The sequence below is a fragment of the Prinia subflava genome, chromosome 13 (assembly GCF_021018805.1).
Source record: "Prinia subflava isolate CZ2003 ecotype Zambia chromosome 13, Cam_Psub_1.2, whole genome shotgun sequence".
Lineage (NCBI taxonomy): Eukaryota > Metazoa > Chordata > Aves > Passeriformes > Cisticolidae > Prinia > Prinia subflava.
The window spans coordinates 12,141,392-12,158,564 of NC_086259.1; the positions used below are offsets into that span (position 1 = coordinate 12,141,392).

General features: G+C 39.3%; 1 protein-coding gene across 5 annotated transcripts; it reads right to left on the reverse strand.

Moving 5' to 3' along the window:
* Positions 1–185: 185 nt before the first annotated feature.
* Positions 186–11,681, reverse strand: LOC134557676 (dipeptidase 2-like). 5 transcript variants are annotated; one of them, XM_063410862.1, is made up of 12 exons: positions 11,128–11,681; positions 10,614–10,688; positions 9,241–9,507; positions 8,316–8,442; positions 7,705–7,834; positions 7,264–7,405; positions 6,748–6,817; positions 6,074–6,250; positions 5,479–5,566; positions 4,818–4,893; positions 3,741–3,876; positions 186–2,476 (listed from the first exon to the last, which is right to left on the reverse strand). In XM_063410862.1, the coding sequence occupies exons 3-12, from the start codon at positions 9,372–9,374 to the stop codon at positions 2,291–2,293; spliced, it is 1,266 nt and encodes a 421-aa protein (XP_063266932.1). In that variant the 5' UTR covers positions 9,375–9,507; positions 10,614–10,688; positions 11,128–11,681; the 3' UTR covers positions 186–2,290. The 5 variants fall into 5 exon arrangements, with proteins under 5 accessions (XP_063266932.1, XP_063266931.1, XP_063266930.1 ...); XM_063410861.1 differs by having other exon boundaries at positions 10,614–10,691; XM_063410860.1 differs by lacking the exon at positions 10,614–10,688.
* Between the last annotated feature and the right edge of the window lie 5,492 nt (positions 11,682–17,173).

Below are 17,173 nucleotides of genomic sequence, written 5' to 3' on the forward strand. Positions count from 1 at the left end.
CCAGGATTAAACCTGCTTGAATTTCCCCTGCCTGCAGTGGAAGGGGCAACCCTTCCCTCTGTTATCAACCCAGAGTCCCTGTGATGCTCTGGCCTCCCTTCTGCCTGGGGTGCATGGTTCTTTCAGGGCCTCGTGGGCCTCTGAACATCCATATTGTTCTGTGAGAGTACACCAGTATCCTTACACAATTTTAAATGATATTTTATTGAAATTTCATGTCTGTGTTTTGCCACAAGGTTACAAATTACTCATTGCAGAAGCAGTCAACAAATAAGTGCAACACGTTATAAATAAGACAAGTCATATAAAAGTATTTGATGTATTTTTATGAAAAGGAATATATATTTTTGGTCCATGCTGTAGTATGGGAAGGTAAAGAAGTAAAAATTAGCAGGCAGTAAAGTGACAACACAGTATAAAGAAAACAGCTGGAAGGAATAAAGAAGCATCTTACATTTTGTGTAAGGAAAGAAATATCAGAGTACTAGTTCTGAGAAAAGAAACCATGGATGGCAGTTTTCCAATGGCTTTTGAACCTATTAGAAAGAGTACTGATAGGAATTAAACATTTGCCCTACTGAATTCGTCATTTTACCAGTAAAACATGCTCTGATGACAGTCAAGCAATACCAGGGAGGCCAGACTTCTGAATCAGTAATTCCCTTTCCTACATGCATATCCAGGATCAGTATTTATTGAGAAACTGTTCTTTACAAGTTGGCTTGTGTACAACTAGATTGTTCCACATGATTTGTAAAGAATTTGGTAACATACAGGAGTATAATTAGAATATATTTATTTATATTTATATTTATTTAGGAGACCATCTTATGAAAAGAATTAATGAAGCTTAATTTTGAAGCTATAAAGGAACAGGGTCCTTCCAGAAACCCCACTTGTACACAGAGTGCAGAAATGGATGGTGGGAACAGTCTCAAATTCCTCTAGAAAAAAACTGATATGCTGTTTTCTTCATCCTGTTCACACTCAGCTTTCCCTTTCAGTTGTTAAATACTTTGCGTGTTTACAAATGCTTTCCTCAGATCAATTACAGGGCTTTTATTCTACACTAAGGCTAAATTCTGCAGATGTCTTACCAGTAAATAAAAATTGGTGTCATAAAATCACAATTAAGAGCAAGTATCATGGGAAAGCATTTACCAGCAAGCACTGGAAACTGACCATACAAAGATGTGGTGCTGCCATCTTATAAATTCCTAATGAATCTCAGTGTATTTGACTAAAATGTCATGTTTGAGCCTATGAAGAACAGGCCTATCTCAAAATAAGCTCTTCTCTGCAACAAGAGCTTCTAACCTCACATACCTTGTGTATTTCAAAATGTATTCCAAAGGCCAAACCAGCAGATTTATAACAAAAAGATCTCTGTCTAATCTCATGTCTATGAATCCACTGGCCATGGTCTGATTTTAGCCAGCTAGAATAGAAAAGAGTTAATAAAAGATGTTACTGATAATGATAAATTGTTTAAATGTCAAAAGGATTTCCACAACCCTCTTACTAACCAGAATTCTTGACTTGTTCTTGCTCCCATCATCATGAAAATGCTGCAAACAGGCTGTCCTCAAATTATAGAAAGGTATCTATAACATTGCCTGCACCTGAATGTAAGAGACCTACCTCCACCCTTCAGTAGCTGTCCAGTTGCCCACTGTCCTGGTCAGGACTCAAAAATAAGAGTTTAGCACTGCAGGATGGCTCTCTACAGCTAGTTATAGGCATGCAGTTTGAACTGGAATAGGCTTGTCACTCATCTTGTCATCTTAGAAAACAAAACAAAACCCCAAGCAAACCAAAAGAGCACTCTTCTCCATATGGCAGGGGATGGTCTGCTCTGAGTAAGCCATCAACTACTGATGGAAGTTGTATGATTTAACAAGAAGTAATATTTGGAAACTTCTTGGCACACATGTCTTAACCATAATCTCTAGTTTCCGTGTGGAACTGCTGGTTCTGGACTCCAGTATTTTATTCCACAATATGGGTACCAAAACCATGCATCAAGTATTACAGAATTTATTCTTTAAATGTGAATATTTTCCATTAACAGTGTTGGTCCTAGTCTAGCCAAGATGATACAGAATTTAACACTTCAAGTTCTAAATGCTTTTGCTACATCATTTATAATTTACATGATATTTCAAGTATGCAGATGAATTTGTAGAGATTATGATTAAAATTTATTATTGTTTTCCATTAACAAATCATTGAAAGATAAGTAGTTGAATTGCAGAGTACTCCATAAATCTCTCTCTGGACTCCATAGATCTTATGACACATAATACAGCATTAAACCTGATGCCAGTGTCAGACTAAAAGGTTGTGCCACAGAAGGAAATCCAAAAGACCTGGATGACTGAAGCTGAGGCTTACGAAGGTCTAGGCGACAGGAATTCTGTACTTCTTGAAGAATTTCACTTTCACCTACATCCATTGCTCCAAAAGTGTTGCGCACCTATAAAAATTGAAAAGGTTTTCCCTGAAAGCCAGACTGACAAAACAGCAAAAAGCTTTATGCAGCTAGCAAATTCAATGCTATTTCAAGTTACCCAAGCCAAGCTGTATTGCAAAACCACATCTGAATGTGAGGAAATCAACATCATTATTCTGCTGTTTGCATTCCCATGAAACACTTCCCAGAATTCAGCACAGATACATTAGAGGCAAGAGTCACAGGTCTGGCTGTTCTTTGTCTTGGCTCTCTCCACATATGGAGACAACAAACTCATGGGCTTTCTTCCCTGAAGGGAGCTCACACTCTCAAGACAGAGCTTCAACATCTCTAATTTAGAAGGGAAAAAACATTACTAGATCCCACAGATTGGTTAGGTGTGATGCATTTGAGCCTCTTCATAATGTCAGTCTGCCACACAATGAAGTCAGCATTATGTAGATATTTTGGCAGGTTAACTGGAATAGTACAAATTTCCCTAATTTCTGTTCATCCAACATGCCCGAAAAAGACAAGTGGAAGAAAAGTCACTGTGAAATATCTGTTGTCTATAAGGTTTTGTGTGTAATATCTACTTACTTATCCCTGTAAATTAAAGCAGTAGAAGGCAAACAGTCTGCAAGTTTCAGCAGAGGCATTTGGAATAGTTACCACTGAGGAGGCCCTGGTCTTATCCAGTCTCCTTCCCTCGTCTCCTCCCTCATCCTTCTGGATTAACTTCTACCATTTACACTTAAAGCTCGTTGTGATTTAGCTGTTATGTTTATGGCTTGTTAGTGATGTGGCCATGGCAGAAGCCTTTTGAACAGCAGCCCAATCCCATGACAAGAATTAAATTGATTTGCAGGAGTCAACATTCCTTCCTGCCCCAGCGAGCACAGCCAGGCTGCGGTGCTGGTACATCCGCGGTTTCTCCAAACCATGAAGTGATTCCATTTAGGAGTCACTGATGTGTGCTTATCAGATTACTGCAGAGGGAAAAACTTGCAAAGAGCTTTGTTTGCTCTCTCTCATTTTCCTTTATGCTGCTGATGCTCTCTTGCCATTTTGGTTTCTTTCCCAGCATTTGGATTTACTGAATTAGGTGCTTACATTCCCTCAGATCTTTCTCATTGAACAAAAAAAGCCCTCCAAAACAAAACACATAAAATGGAAAAAAAAAACCACAACCAAATAAAAAACCCACCCAAAAATAAACAACAAAACACCAACTGTTCTTCTTTCCCTCTTGGTAAGAATCAAGATTCAGTTTGAATTTTAATCTTACATTTTCTACTTCCCTGAAGACACGGAGAAAGTTCTCCCTTAGGACTCCTTTCAGTTCAGTTTCATTCCATCCTCTTCTGAGAAGCTCCTCTATCAAAGAAGGGTATTTAGAGACATCTTCCAGTCCCTCAGGAAAGCTGTTGGCAAGAGTAACACAAGAGTATTCAGCATTCATCACTGACAAATTGGAGAGAAAGGTTTGTAATTAGCCTTTTGCACATATTGACTTTTGATGTGAGCTCCCTTTCAACCCAATTCTTCCTCTGAGAAGTCAGCTGACAAACAGAAACAGGACTGGGACACAACAAAAGGCTTTTTCTTCACATAGGACCCAATAAACAGAACACAACTGGAATGAAGATGCACTTCTATAGTGGCAAAACAACAACATGGGAGGATATTGGAACAAAAGGGGGGAAAAAACCCAGAAATATATGTATGCATTAATTCACACTTTTCATCTGCCCTTTAGAGTAAGAGGAAACATCTGCACCACAGATGAAGTTGGGGCAATCCACTCATGTAACTGAGAACAAAAGGAAACCTACAAACACAGGATGAGCTCTGGAGTTGCAGGTGATTTTGTGAACCCTGTTGTTTACAAAGTATTTTTTTTTAAAAAAATTAGAATAATAATATTGGTTTGAATTAAGCTAATTGTCTAGGCAGTGGAAAGAAACCTATTCAGAGCCCTCTAGTGAAGAAATAAAAAGAAAACCTGATCTATGCCTTGTGCTAATTCTTGTGAGAATAAAAAGAAATTTAGAAATAAAAAGATGCCAAACCTGCATTAAACAGCAGTTTTAAACTGTATTTCCATGGGACTTTGACATTGTTTTGAGATAACCAATATTTTTGTTATTTTTCTGTTCCATGAGGATCAATTTCTGCATTTGTAGCACTTCTTCATGCAGTTCTAAAAAGGAATCACTGTGCCCCTCTTTCATAGAACTCAATTTATTTCTCATTACAACATAATCTGATACCAGTTTTTTTAGTCTGCCTTCTTTTTTTCCCTTAAATGAATCAAAGCCCACATAATTCAAGGAGCAGATATCAATGTATGTGCTTTACTAACCGTTCCACTCCATCATAGTCACCGCCAATTCCTATCGATTCTGAGCCTGCAATTTTCTTTATATGGTCAAAATGATCTGAAAGAAAATATCAAGAAAACAGTATCTAAGCATCTAGCAAAAACGAAATATTACAGTTCACACATATTGGCACTAGGTAACAGCTCTCCTTAATCGTGGGTTCTTGATCAAATCCTTTTTAAAAAAGTCAAAGACGCCACATCAGGCAGCAACCTTCAAAGTATCAGCTACACTGATGAAATGCAAATGAGGAGAGAGACATGATCATCACAGCACATTCATTCCTAACAAGTGGCCCAATTATACCAAGAGAATTTTCATTATCCATTTCATACCTATGTTTCCCACTCTTAATTATAGAGGCTTAAGGTGTTTTCCAGACAGTAACAACTACTTTGGGATTAATGGTTGCTGGCTCTGTTTGTGAGCATCGTGTCCTCCAGCTATACACACATCTTGTACCAGTTGTTATTGTTTAGGAAGTATTAGCCCAAAAAGTACCTAGAGCTGGGCTAAGGTGTGGATGGAATAAATAAGCAGCGTCATTTACATGACCTTGAAAATTATGCATGCACCAAGATATTCATAGAATTCATACAGATTCCTAGAGCACACAAAAACTACAGTGTATGAGCATCAAACCTGCAAGGGTAGAAATATTAACAACTTTTCTGCCACAGGCCAATACATCTGCATTGAAAGTCACCATGATAATTCCCTTGTTCTTTTTCTGAAAGATATGAACAGACAACAGGTGATGAGTGAACACTCGTGCCCTGCAAACTTCATGGCCATCTAATGTAGGATCTTCTACACTCATCCATCAGTGAGAACAGCAACACTAAGCCAAGTTCAGATGGCAACACAAGGCTTTGCCTCCTTGTCCTTTCCCCTGGGTTCATTTTATTTCATGTAGACTGAATCAGGAGAAGTGCAGTGACTACATCAAACAAACTCAACCAGCATTTCAAAATATTTGCAAACACTTCATTTTTATAGTCAAAGGCTAAACACAACCCAAAGAAAATGTCTCAGAAGCAATTGTAAGCTGCTGATCAAGGATCTGCTTCTAAATCGAATTTGGGGATGAGGAGATGAAAAGTAAACATCATGATTTGAAAGCACATTTGCTGCAGCTCACACAAACATTGCCATTAAAACCAAAAACAAAACACCCAAGAAGCAAAACCAACAAATTCCTTCCTCCAAAAACAAACCCGAGAATCATGTCACTCACCAGTTGCTGGAGGATATCATCAGGAACATTTCTTGAGTGGTTACAAACAGAAAATGCTGACGAGTGGCTGAAAATTACTGGTGCTTTTGAGATATTGAGTGCAGCTTTTGCTGTGGAGTATGAAGTGTGAGATAAATCTATCAGCATACCCAGGCGATTCATCTCCTTTACCACTTCCTACAACAGATGTACAGACAACAGTGTCAGTATTAAGTTTCCTGAAAGGAAGCCATTTAGCCAGTATATGTAAACAGATAGATTAATTCTGCAGCTGTTAGCTAGTCATAAAGATGCTGTGCCTGTATTGGTTTCTATGTACATATTAATTCATTAGTGATTTATTCACCTATAATTAGCCAGCATGCCACCACATGCTCAAAACTTCAAAAACTTAGTCAATCTAAAAAAAAAAAAAAGTCATTGGAAATATTATTCACATCTTACTGCTTGCACATATGAATTCATACATCTGTATTAAAACAATTTTAATTAAATCTAACACTTCTTTTACCCTAAGAAACAAGTCAGAGAATTTGGTTTGACTAAATCCTGATCAATTCCTAACTATCAAGAACTTCCAGTAATTAATTTTTAATGACAATTTGCTTTTGAGAAGATAAGGTCAGAAGTTGCATGACAGATTGCCCAGATCAACATTTGAAAGAGATCCTTACTTGGCCAAATGCAGTCAGACCAGTAACACTAGGATAAAAGTTGTGTATTCCTTTAGAGGATGATTCAGACCTTAAAAGGGGGAGTGAGGAAGAAGAAACATCATATTATTCTGAAGAACACAGTATCAGCAGCTGGAAACTCTTACACTACACACAAGAAAAATTATTACAGTATCACATAGCCAAATGTGGGGATAATGAGTTACATAATAAGCATCTTGTTCAAGCAGTGATTTTTATGTTCGTAACTGCTTTCAGGTTCACTAAGGCTGATGTTTGTGAAGGAATTTGAGACAAGCAGATTGTCAAGTGTCCAAATTATGATCACAACAAGCGCTACATAATGGATGTAGTCTCCCACTGTACACATGGCAAAGGATTTACCCCCCAAACCTATCACCTTGATTTGGTTCAAAGCCTTTCACGGGATAAGTTTGTGTCTAATCTATAGCTCCCCCAGTGCAGCTGCCACTCCTTTGCATTAGACAGTCACACAAAAATATGCACAATAGTTACCAAGGAGTGTTGCAGGAGTGTGTTAAAGTCATGTAACGAACACCCAGGTCATAGTACATCCTCAGTGTGGCCAAACTGCTGTCAATGGAGTGGCCACCTTCTATCCCAATCAAACATGCAATCCTTCTACTGTCAGAGATACCTGGAAAACACAAAGGGAGGTAATTCCAAAGTAATTCCATGGCACATAAGAAGCCAGCTCTACCCAGCAGCAATTGTAAATTGCAAGCAATAATAAAGACATTTGCATGGAATTGGAGCTTACAGAGTACATGTTTATATGGCAGATTTTCTCATGACTGCAGAGGACCAGGGCTGTGCATGGTGGTTCAGAGGAAATGTTGAAGTTACTCTTTAAAGCAGGATAATTTGTCTGGTTGCATCTCTGCATCTCTCCTGCAATCACATTTTACAAAATTCTTTTAAGAGAAGGAGCATCACCTTGGGAAGTCGTCACAAGTTCCAGCTCCTCGTAGCTGTTGCACATCCTCTTGACGACATCGATTTGCTCTAAGGTCAGGCGCACAGCGTCCTTGTTCTGAGCGCTGCAAAGAACATACACTGACCAAAACTGAAAGAGACATTGACAAGTAAACCAGATAACCTGTGTTTTCACTTGGAAACTTCTGTTTGCTCATAGTTCAGGAGCACACACCAAAATAACTTCCTGCAGTTTACAAGGGAGTTGCCACTATAGCGTTTTCCCCAAAGGAAGAGTTATGATGCAAGGCAAAATACCCACTCCAGACAAGATTAAAGCCCCCAGATACACTCAGCTACCCAACAGATCATGCAGAAAAGCAAATATAAGCTTCCTTTAATTCATGTATTACAAAACAAATGCTGCTGTTTTGACTAAGAGTACCTGAATTATAAACCCCAAGCTTTTGAAACACAGCTATCATGAGAGAGTGTCCATGGCTTTTCAGTTCTATTATTTTTTTTATTTTCCAACATAAAGAATCCAAATCAGGGCTAGTAGTACTTTTGTGGCTGGGAAGGAAGTAAATGTAGAAATGCAGCCTGAGCCTCACCACCACAGCAGTACATACCTGAGCTCCCACATAACCAGCCTGAAGTTTCACAAGGTTTGTGCGGGTCGTGTTGAGTTCTCTTAAGTTGACTCCACTGAGTCTATTTTGGTAAAGTATTCTCAGCTGCAGCACAAAGTCATTGTGGCTAGAATGGAAAACAAATAGGGCTTGTGATAGAAATAAGGTTTTCCCTTTCTAACCCAAGTGTAACCTCTTCCACTGTTTGTAGTCCCTTGGATGGTTAATTGCCAATAATCCTTGCAGCAATAGATGCCTAAAAGTCACTCTGCTTTTCTGCCTTTTCTGTTTCTCACCCCATCCCAGCGAGCAGTTTGGGGGTGTACAATGAGTGGGGAGTGGACACTCCCAGTGAAACAGCTGACCCCAGCTGGCCAAAGGCATGTTCCAGACCATATGAGTCACGCTGAGCATATGAAGTTGGAGAGAAGGAAGGCAGGGGACATTCAGAATTATGATGTTTATCTTTCCAAGGAAATGTTATGTGTGATGGAGCCCTGCTTCCTGTGGATGGCTGAACACCTTAGTCATGAGAAGTAGTGAATTAATTCCTCGTTTTTCTCTGTTTGTGCGTGGTTTTTGCGTTCCTTATTAAGTTTTGTCTCAACTCACAAGTTTTCTCATTTTTCTGATCCTCTCCCTCACCTCACCAGAGGGACAAGTGAGGAAGGGCTGTGTGGGGCTCAGTTGCCAGCTGGGGTTAAACTGTGACACGTGGCCAGAAAATCACACTGGTGTTTAGAGTAACACAATCCTACATTAAGCACCCTCTGAACCAAAATTCCTTCCCAATAAATCACTGCAACATTAGCTCAGTGTTACGTGCTCCTAACAGCCCATGTCTCTGCTACTCTACACACTTCAGCATTTCCTCCTCACTTGTCAGGACTCACAAAGAGGGTTTAGTTGAACATATTTTATATACCCATCGATCAAACGTGCATCTTGCATCAGCTCAATAGCTCTTTCTCTCACAGATTTCTCACAGGTGAATGGCACAATATCAGAAAAAAGCCTCAGCAGCCACAACAACTTTGCTGTGTTTCTCATCATTTCCATCTTCCAGTGCTAGAGCACAGAGATACCACACTGATGACAATGAAACAGCAAAAATTCCAGTCTGCAGAGGCTGGAGGCTCAACAGTGCAGACAGAGTTGAATGCCCCTCCTTCTGATAAGGCTGGTGTGAATTCTGGAGGAGGAAAGAAGAAAACAAATAAATAATAGTAAACAGAGGGAAGGTAGCATTGGAACCTCTGAAACTGCTACATTCTCCCTAAGATTTTAGGGTCTCTGGCTATTGTGCTCTTTTACATAATGATCTGTCTTTAACCCTGCTGCCACCAGCTCAGTGCTGAAGAGAACCAATTGCCCAGTCAGAGCTGGCAGGCTGAGCCTGTCTCACCCTGGACTCACACCTCCCAAAAACAGCTTCCAAAAGAGCAGCAGAAGAGAGCTTTTGCTTTATATTAACTTGCTTGTTCTCTTTCTGTGGGAAACCCCACACTGAAAGGAGCCCTGAAGCTGTTTTCTGAGACAGCTGAGAAGTGAACTGCTTCTGAATAAACTGTCTTCTTAAAACACACAGAAAATCAGATGGGGTGAAAGGAACAGTGACTGCTGGAAACACAGCCATCCTCAAAATCCTTCCTCCCAGAGCAGAACAGTCTTAGAGTAGGTTTTCTTCCATAAATATGCATCAGAAATACACGTGCATTGTGGGACTAAAAACTTTAGTGGCACAGCACATCTACAAAACCATAAAGATTAGAGGGCAATCAGAAGTTGTTTCTTTTCTGCTCTGTTGCAACCATAGAGATTTCCTTCAAATGTCAAAGCACAAATACAGACTTACCCTTTTACCACAAATGCAAACTTTGTTACCACAGGGAAATAAATCTTTGTATCTCTAATCTAGAAAATGTTAAATTTGTTTGTGGCAGCTCAGCATGCAAAATGTTAAAAAGAAAAGGTCAAAAAACTGCCCAAGCAGAAGAATTCTAAGAAGTTAGTACCACAAAGACAAATTAGTTTCTTTAGGCATGTTTTGGTTGCAAATTCCTCAAACCAAATTACAGGACAGATCTTCAGCTTGAATCTCTAGAACTCTGCCAAATCCTGACAAAAGGACTATAAAGGAAAAACTTAGGGTTTATAGCTTATTGTCTGCACTGGCATCATGTACATATAGAAGTTCATATAATGTGTCAGTTCAAAATGCTTAATTTTGCACACAATAAAACTGTTCTGGGGCTATAAAAACTCATACACTCTGTAGGTTTTGGTCCAAATATTTACCGTTTTTTCCTGAATTCAACAGCAATTTTCAGGAATCTTTTTCAGCAGGAACTGTGTGTTCTTCCAGTGGTTTGACTGCTAAAATAAATTATTTTTATCTATACATTACCAAATCTCTTTTCTGTGTATGAGTACAAAAATGCAGTTTTGTAGCCACAAGAATTTTCTATAGACTTGCTATCTCAAAGTATCTGAGAGTAAACTGAGAGTTTCATGCAAAACATTCTTTATACTTTCACAGTAAGACTCATTTACCTTTGAAACTGTTTAGGTATAAGAAAAGATTGGCAATTAAATCATCATTTAGAGATCAGTACTTGAAAACTGAAGAAGTATTGTAAGCACTACACAAAATTAACAACACGGCATATTAGCATCCCTATTTAAACAACATTTAAAATACAAAACCCACTCAGCTTTTTCCCATGCTGACTGAGCAGAGCTGAGAAGTGGAAGCTGAAATAGGATTTGTAGCTGTTCTTTTGTTTATCTAGGGGCTCCTTGGAGCAGTTACCTTTTCAGATAATGCAGCCGGGTCGAAATCCACATTCCGCTGTGCTGGACACAACAGCTAAAGCTTGGCACTGGCTCTGCCTGGCATCACAGCAGCCACCAAGGAACCTCCTCTGTGTCTTTAGCTGGTGTCACAGGCTGCACACACAACAGGCATTTGGAAATCGCCACTCTCCGAGATGCGAGAGCGGAGCTTTCAGCTCAGCTACACCCACGTGGGAGCCCCGCAAGGCTTTTGCTGTGCCTCCTTAAAAACCCAGCATTTCCCCCCCTCGTGGCAGCCTGGCTGTGCAGTCACTGTGCCTCTGCTCACTAGCAGAGGATGTGTTAAAATCACTGTTTGTATGTTCAGAAATAGGTGCCTCTCACCACGGAATAATGCAGGTTGGAAGGGCTTTTTGGTGGGATGTCATCTAGTCCAGCCACTCGATCCCAGGTAATTCCAAAGTTAGATTAGGTTGCTCAGGACCTCACCCAGTGGAACTTTTGATATCTTCAATGAAAAAATCATACAGCCTTTCCAGGCCCTTGTTCCAGTGCTTGCTTATTGACACTGACTGCACTTAAGCCATTCAATACTTACCTCTTATTACTGCACCTCCTGTATTTATCCAGGACTTACAGTGCCATTGTATTGTATTTGTAGAGGTCAAAATAGTCACAAGCTACTGGTGACCTTTCCAAAAATAATTGTGTCTCTGAACTTACTGTGGCTTTTCACTCCCTTTCAAACATGAAAGTTTGAAAACAAAGAAATATATGCAAAACCCTGATGCTAGACTTTCACAAGAGGTAAGGTTTGCTTATCAGAATTTTTATTTCATTTCTTATTTTTTACTGGAAACCAAAAGGGCATCATGCTTTTGTTTATGATTCCATTGCGGAGAAATTACCAAGCCTCATGATCAAATCTCCCACAGACCAGTTGTGCAAGTCACGTCTTAAGTGGAACACACATTCATCACCAATCCTCTATTCCCACTAACTGGGAAACTTAAACAGAAACCCCCACGTTCCTGGGAACTCTGCTGCCCATCACTGATTTGGTGAACTCCACTTATAAACATTTATTATGCACTTCTCTGGACTAGAGAACCCTAAACAATACAAATGAAATAACAAAAAAAGGACAAATGTTTGCTCTTTCTAATCTGAAGTTTGATCCAGGCTAGAGCCTGAAAGTCATATTTTCCTATGACTGGAAAATATCTTTCATATTGAAATTAGAGCAACAGTTATCAGGTTCAGATTCCTTTTCCATTCATGGTCTAGTTCTAGACCATATTTCATTGCTAATTTTAAACTTTTAAGATTCTCATCTCTATGGAGAGTAATTAAATATCACATATCTTGCAGTTTATTTTTCCTATTTTCTGAATTTTCTCTCCTTGCAAAGTCAAGTTAAATCTCTGATCTGATTTCTACCTAAAACTGTTTTCACATGCTTGAAGAAAATCTAAGCTCACGAACTCCTTGCTCAATAACAGCTTTTGCTGAGCCACTAAGCACCTTCTTGAGCCTTTAACAGCTCACCTCTTTGCAGATTCAGAACATAACTGATTTTTAAAGCTGCTAAATGCCGGATGCTTCCTTTGGCTCATAATGAGGTTCCTTCTATAATTTTATTCCAATAGCCCTGGATTAGTGTTAGCAGCTGTCTGTGTATTATAATTCTTACAGTGTGGTGTTTGTGATGTACATCTTTCCTGCAGAGTTCATCTGGCAGGACTGGTCTCCTAATAAGTATCCCAAGAGCCACCTTTGTTGGCCAGAATGTTGTTACACAGCTGTCTCTCCCTGATAATAGCTGTCCATGTTGTATTCACCTTTGGAGCAAGCTGAGAAGCTATAAAATAACTGCAGCACTCACACTCAAATCAGTGGCAGGAGGCAGAGGGATAACATGATGTGTTGGAACTGCTTTTCCCACTAGGAAGGCTTGTTCCAGCCCAGAGCATCTTCATTAATTTCAGTACTTACACATCCAAACCACTGGTAGTTTTTACTATCAGCACGGATTGAACTGTAGATGACTACAGCTGGGAAACAGGACTTTGTAAATGCAGATGCCTATTGCAGCAGTCACTTTTAACTGTAATTTTCTTCTCTTCTACCAGCTCCTGGCACCATCTACACTACACAATAGCATTTCAGCATTTGAGATAGATGTAGTTCTGTGTGTGAACCAGCTTTAAAACCCCATTGCAATTGCTTAGGGACGAGCCACATTAACATAACATTGTAAGTCCTGCCTATCAAGTATTCAAACTTGCTGTCTTACTTCTATGTGAAGATTGCAATCTCCAGGGCAGTCAATTTGGCATTTCTTGAGTGCAGGTGTCAAGTGGTTTAATTAGAAACTGTTACAACATGTTAGGAAGAGGAAATTCTGTGTACCAGGATTTCAATTTGCATAAAAATAGCAATACAGGCAATCTTAACTATTGCAAATTGAGCTCCATCTGTTTATTCTACTATCTCAGCCTTAGTTTCACTCCCTAAAATGAAGTGAATTCACACTTGAAGGGGGTGGTGATGGGAGGTCCTTTGGTAAGTTTAATCTGTTTAAATCATGATTTAAAGCATGGTTGCAATATATTTCTGAGGTGAGACCTTATGAGAAATGTTAATCTTGGGAGATCACAGAGGTTAAAAACCAAGTAATAAAAACCTTCTTTTTGCCATGGTGCCTGAAGCTGCCCCAGTTTCATGACTGATTTGAGCAGCGCCCTGGAGGCAGTTCAGAGGATGCACCCTCAGCACGTGAACACACAGAACCACATCAACTGACACCAGTTACCAAGCACAAAAGAAACAGGAAGGACCAAGATAAGTTTTTCTCTTCACAGAGAAAATACTTCATGAAGCACATCAAGATATCACCAAAGCCCCTTAGAAGGAAGCTAGAGTTGAATATTGCCTATAGATGGAAGCAAATAGTCCATAATGAATGCAGATACCTTTCAGGATGAACACAAATTAATACTATTCTGACACCCATCAATGTGTCTTGTCAACAAGTTTTTCTAAAAATATCAAAGTTGCTGTGGACTCTCCTGGCTCAATACTCTGACAGAATTAATTTCTTACTTTCTTGGAAACAAAGATGGAGAAAGCAGCAGTGGAAAAAATAGGTGCAATAAGCTTATCTGGTAATTTATATTATGTTTATTTTAAAATAGCGTTAATATTTACAATTGATAATGCCCAAACAGCAAAGCAAACCAAGCAAGGCCTCTGTTTGTTTAGCTATACATTTGTTCTCTAAAGGTATCAGGTATCCACTTTAACTCTTTTGATTCGAGCAAGGTGAAAGTTCTTGCCACGAGGTGGCAGAAGCTTCCCCATTAAAATAGTACATAGCCTATGATCTGATGACAGATTGCTAATTGGCAGGACTGGAGATGATTTCTGAGAGCCAGGATGCAAACCAGCTTGCTTCAGACAGGTGGGCTCTTTTATTTGGAGGTTGTTCCCCCACCCAAGGAAATGAAAAGAAAAATCTTTTTTGAAGGGCAGTTGAAGAGGTCACAAAAGCCTCAAGGACAACAAAAGTTGTTGCCTACTCAGTTTGAGAATTTTATCTGAAAAGGCTTCCAGAAACACTGAAAAAAAAAGAAAAGGAAAAAAATACTTTCCTGTTTAAAAGCAGAATTTTCAAAGCTCAGTTTCTGACACTTCCCACTCCAATTTTTCAGGAAAAGCAAAGCCATTCATACCTATTTAAAGCAGGTGCTGCCCTTGTGGCATTGGGCACCCACAGCCAGGCAGGGCAGCAAGCTCCACTGAATGCCATGTTTCCTATTTAGCACAGGTTTCTGAGAAGAGCCAATCACTTTGGTATCAATGAGAAAATCCCATTTAGAGCAAGTTTAATTAGCTTCATTTTTGCTACCTAAAAACGGGTTGGGTTTTTTTCTTTCTTTCTTTCTTTTTTTTTTTTTTTTTTTTTTTTTTTTTTTTTTTTTTCTTTCTTTTTTTTTCTTTTTCTTAGTGTTTCAAAGACTTTACTTTGAGTTTTGGAGGGATGCCTAAAAATTGTCATCCTTGCCTGATCTGCAGATGGTGTCCAGGTAATCCCTGACCAAAGATTCTTATTAATTTCTTATTCATTCCTATGCTTATGAGCAGAAGCTTTCAACCACTTTTAACTTTAAGCTTGCCAGCACACACTAGGATATTAGAAGAGTGTGGGTTCTTATACCAGCTTTCTAAATAATCAGTTGTGTGCCAGTCTCTTCATTAGCAATTCTGAAAGGCTTAAGCAAAGACTTCTCCTTTTTGTGCATCTGCAAACAGCAGTGCTGGGCACACATACAGGTAGTGTTTATTTTCCTACCTCAGAAGCATCATAAAGTTAAATGGAGCATGGAAATAAATTGACTGGTTGTGTCTCTTGCTCAGACCACATTGAACAAACTGGAAACTAAGTAAAGTTGCTCATTCAGTCTGTCAGAGACTTTCAGAAAAATCTAGAATTCACTGCAATCGTTTTCAGTTAGCTGCCTCAGAATCTGACATGAACAATCAGATGGTCTTGAACATTCAGAGCTGTGTGCAAATAAGAGATCCTAAGTATATATATATTTATATATATACAGACACATATAGAGAGAGATTTTTTTTTTTTACACAAGTGTTAAGAAACTTCCAAGTACTTTTGCCTTGGGATGTCTTTGTTAGACCAGAAAATTTTTCAACCTAGGATCCATTATTTCTGAGGTGTTTTTCACAACATATTGTGATGCTTAAGAAGAGGTCTCTTTAACTGAGGAATTTGGCAGTGATTTCAATGAGGCAGTAGATAGAAATTTGTTGTGGTTCTATTGGAAAGAGAGCTCCCTTGCAGCAATGAGAGCAAATCACCATGGAAACTTTTTGCTAAGATGGTATGAAAGCACAGCATGTACACTTACATCTCCCCTTTTGTTACAGGCAGCATTTTGGGATACAGTCTGGAGTGACTGAGTAAAAGGGTTGTTTGCACAGGAAGGCTCCAGGACTTTCCCAGAGCTGTTGCAGGATTTTGTTGTGCTGCAGAGCTGGCCAGCTGTCACACATCCTGTTACACACAGAAAAGCATCAGGAGATGAGTGGACAAGTGATCTGACCCAAAGAGTTTGGTAAAGTCAAATTGATACATGCACAGGAAAAACAGATTTGTGAACTAGCCTTAAATCAGTTTATCACCATGGGAAGCTAACTAAATGTTCTCATGTTCTCACAGAACGGTCTGGTTTCCAAACCAGCACGGACCAGGCTCACACACTGCACTGAAGCTGTGGTATTCCCTTACCTTGCTCACATAAACCCCAGGCTAGTACTGAGCAGGGAGCAGCCCCTCTCCAGGGTGACATTGTGCTCCTGGCTTCCACAGCACGAGTGAGTCTCAGACTCTGCACTGGGATCTGATCGTCCTTTGTATAAAGGCACATCTGTATTCACAAATATATCACATTAGGACCCAGATGAAGACATCGTGTTCTTCTGTGCTAAGGCCAAACTGTGAGAGATCACTTTGTCTCCTCTGACTTCACAGAGAAGCACAAAAACCACAGGAGCACACAGGAAGAGGTACATTGTCTTGAATCTATTCACATAAACCAGAATATGTTCCTTATTCCCTACAGAATACTAAACAAGTATCAACAAGCACTCTGTTTTGAGGTTTATTATGATTTTCACAGATTCCTGTCCTAGTTTTATATGTATCTGCCAACACTGTATGCCAACCAGTCTTCTCTTTTTGTAACTTTATTCCAACATAATTTCTGTTAGAACCAAAATCATGATTTTTTACTCAATCCGTTGGTCATAAATGAATAACAAACTTGGTTAAACAATTTTACCTGCCTTATCAAAAACTACACTGCGGAAAAAAGTTTGGCAACAGTGTGGATATAAAGCTTTTGGCTGTTTAAATGAAGTTGTTCTATTTTTAATTTAAATTCTAGGTAAGGCAAAAGGAATTTGTAGGGTATTTGTAGCCAGTTACCTGTCCAGTAAGGACGACACAGGGAAGTCATGTGAGGACTTAATGGCCAGAG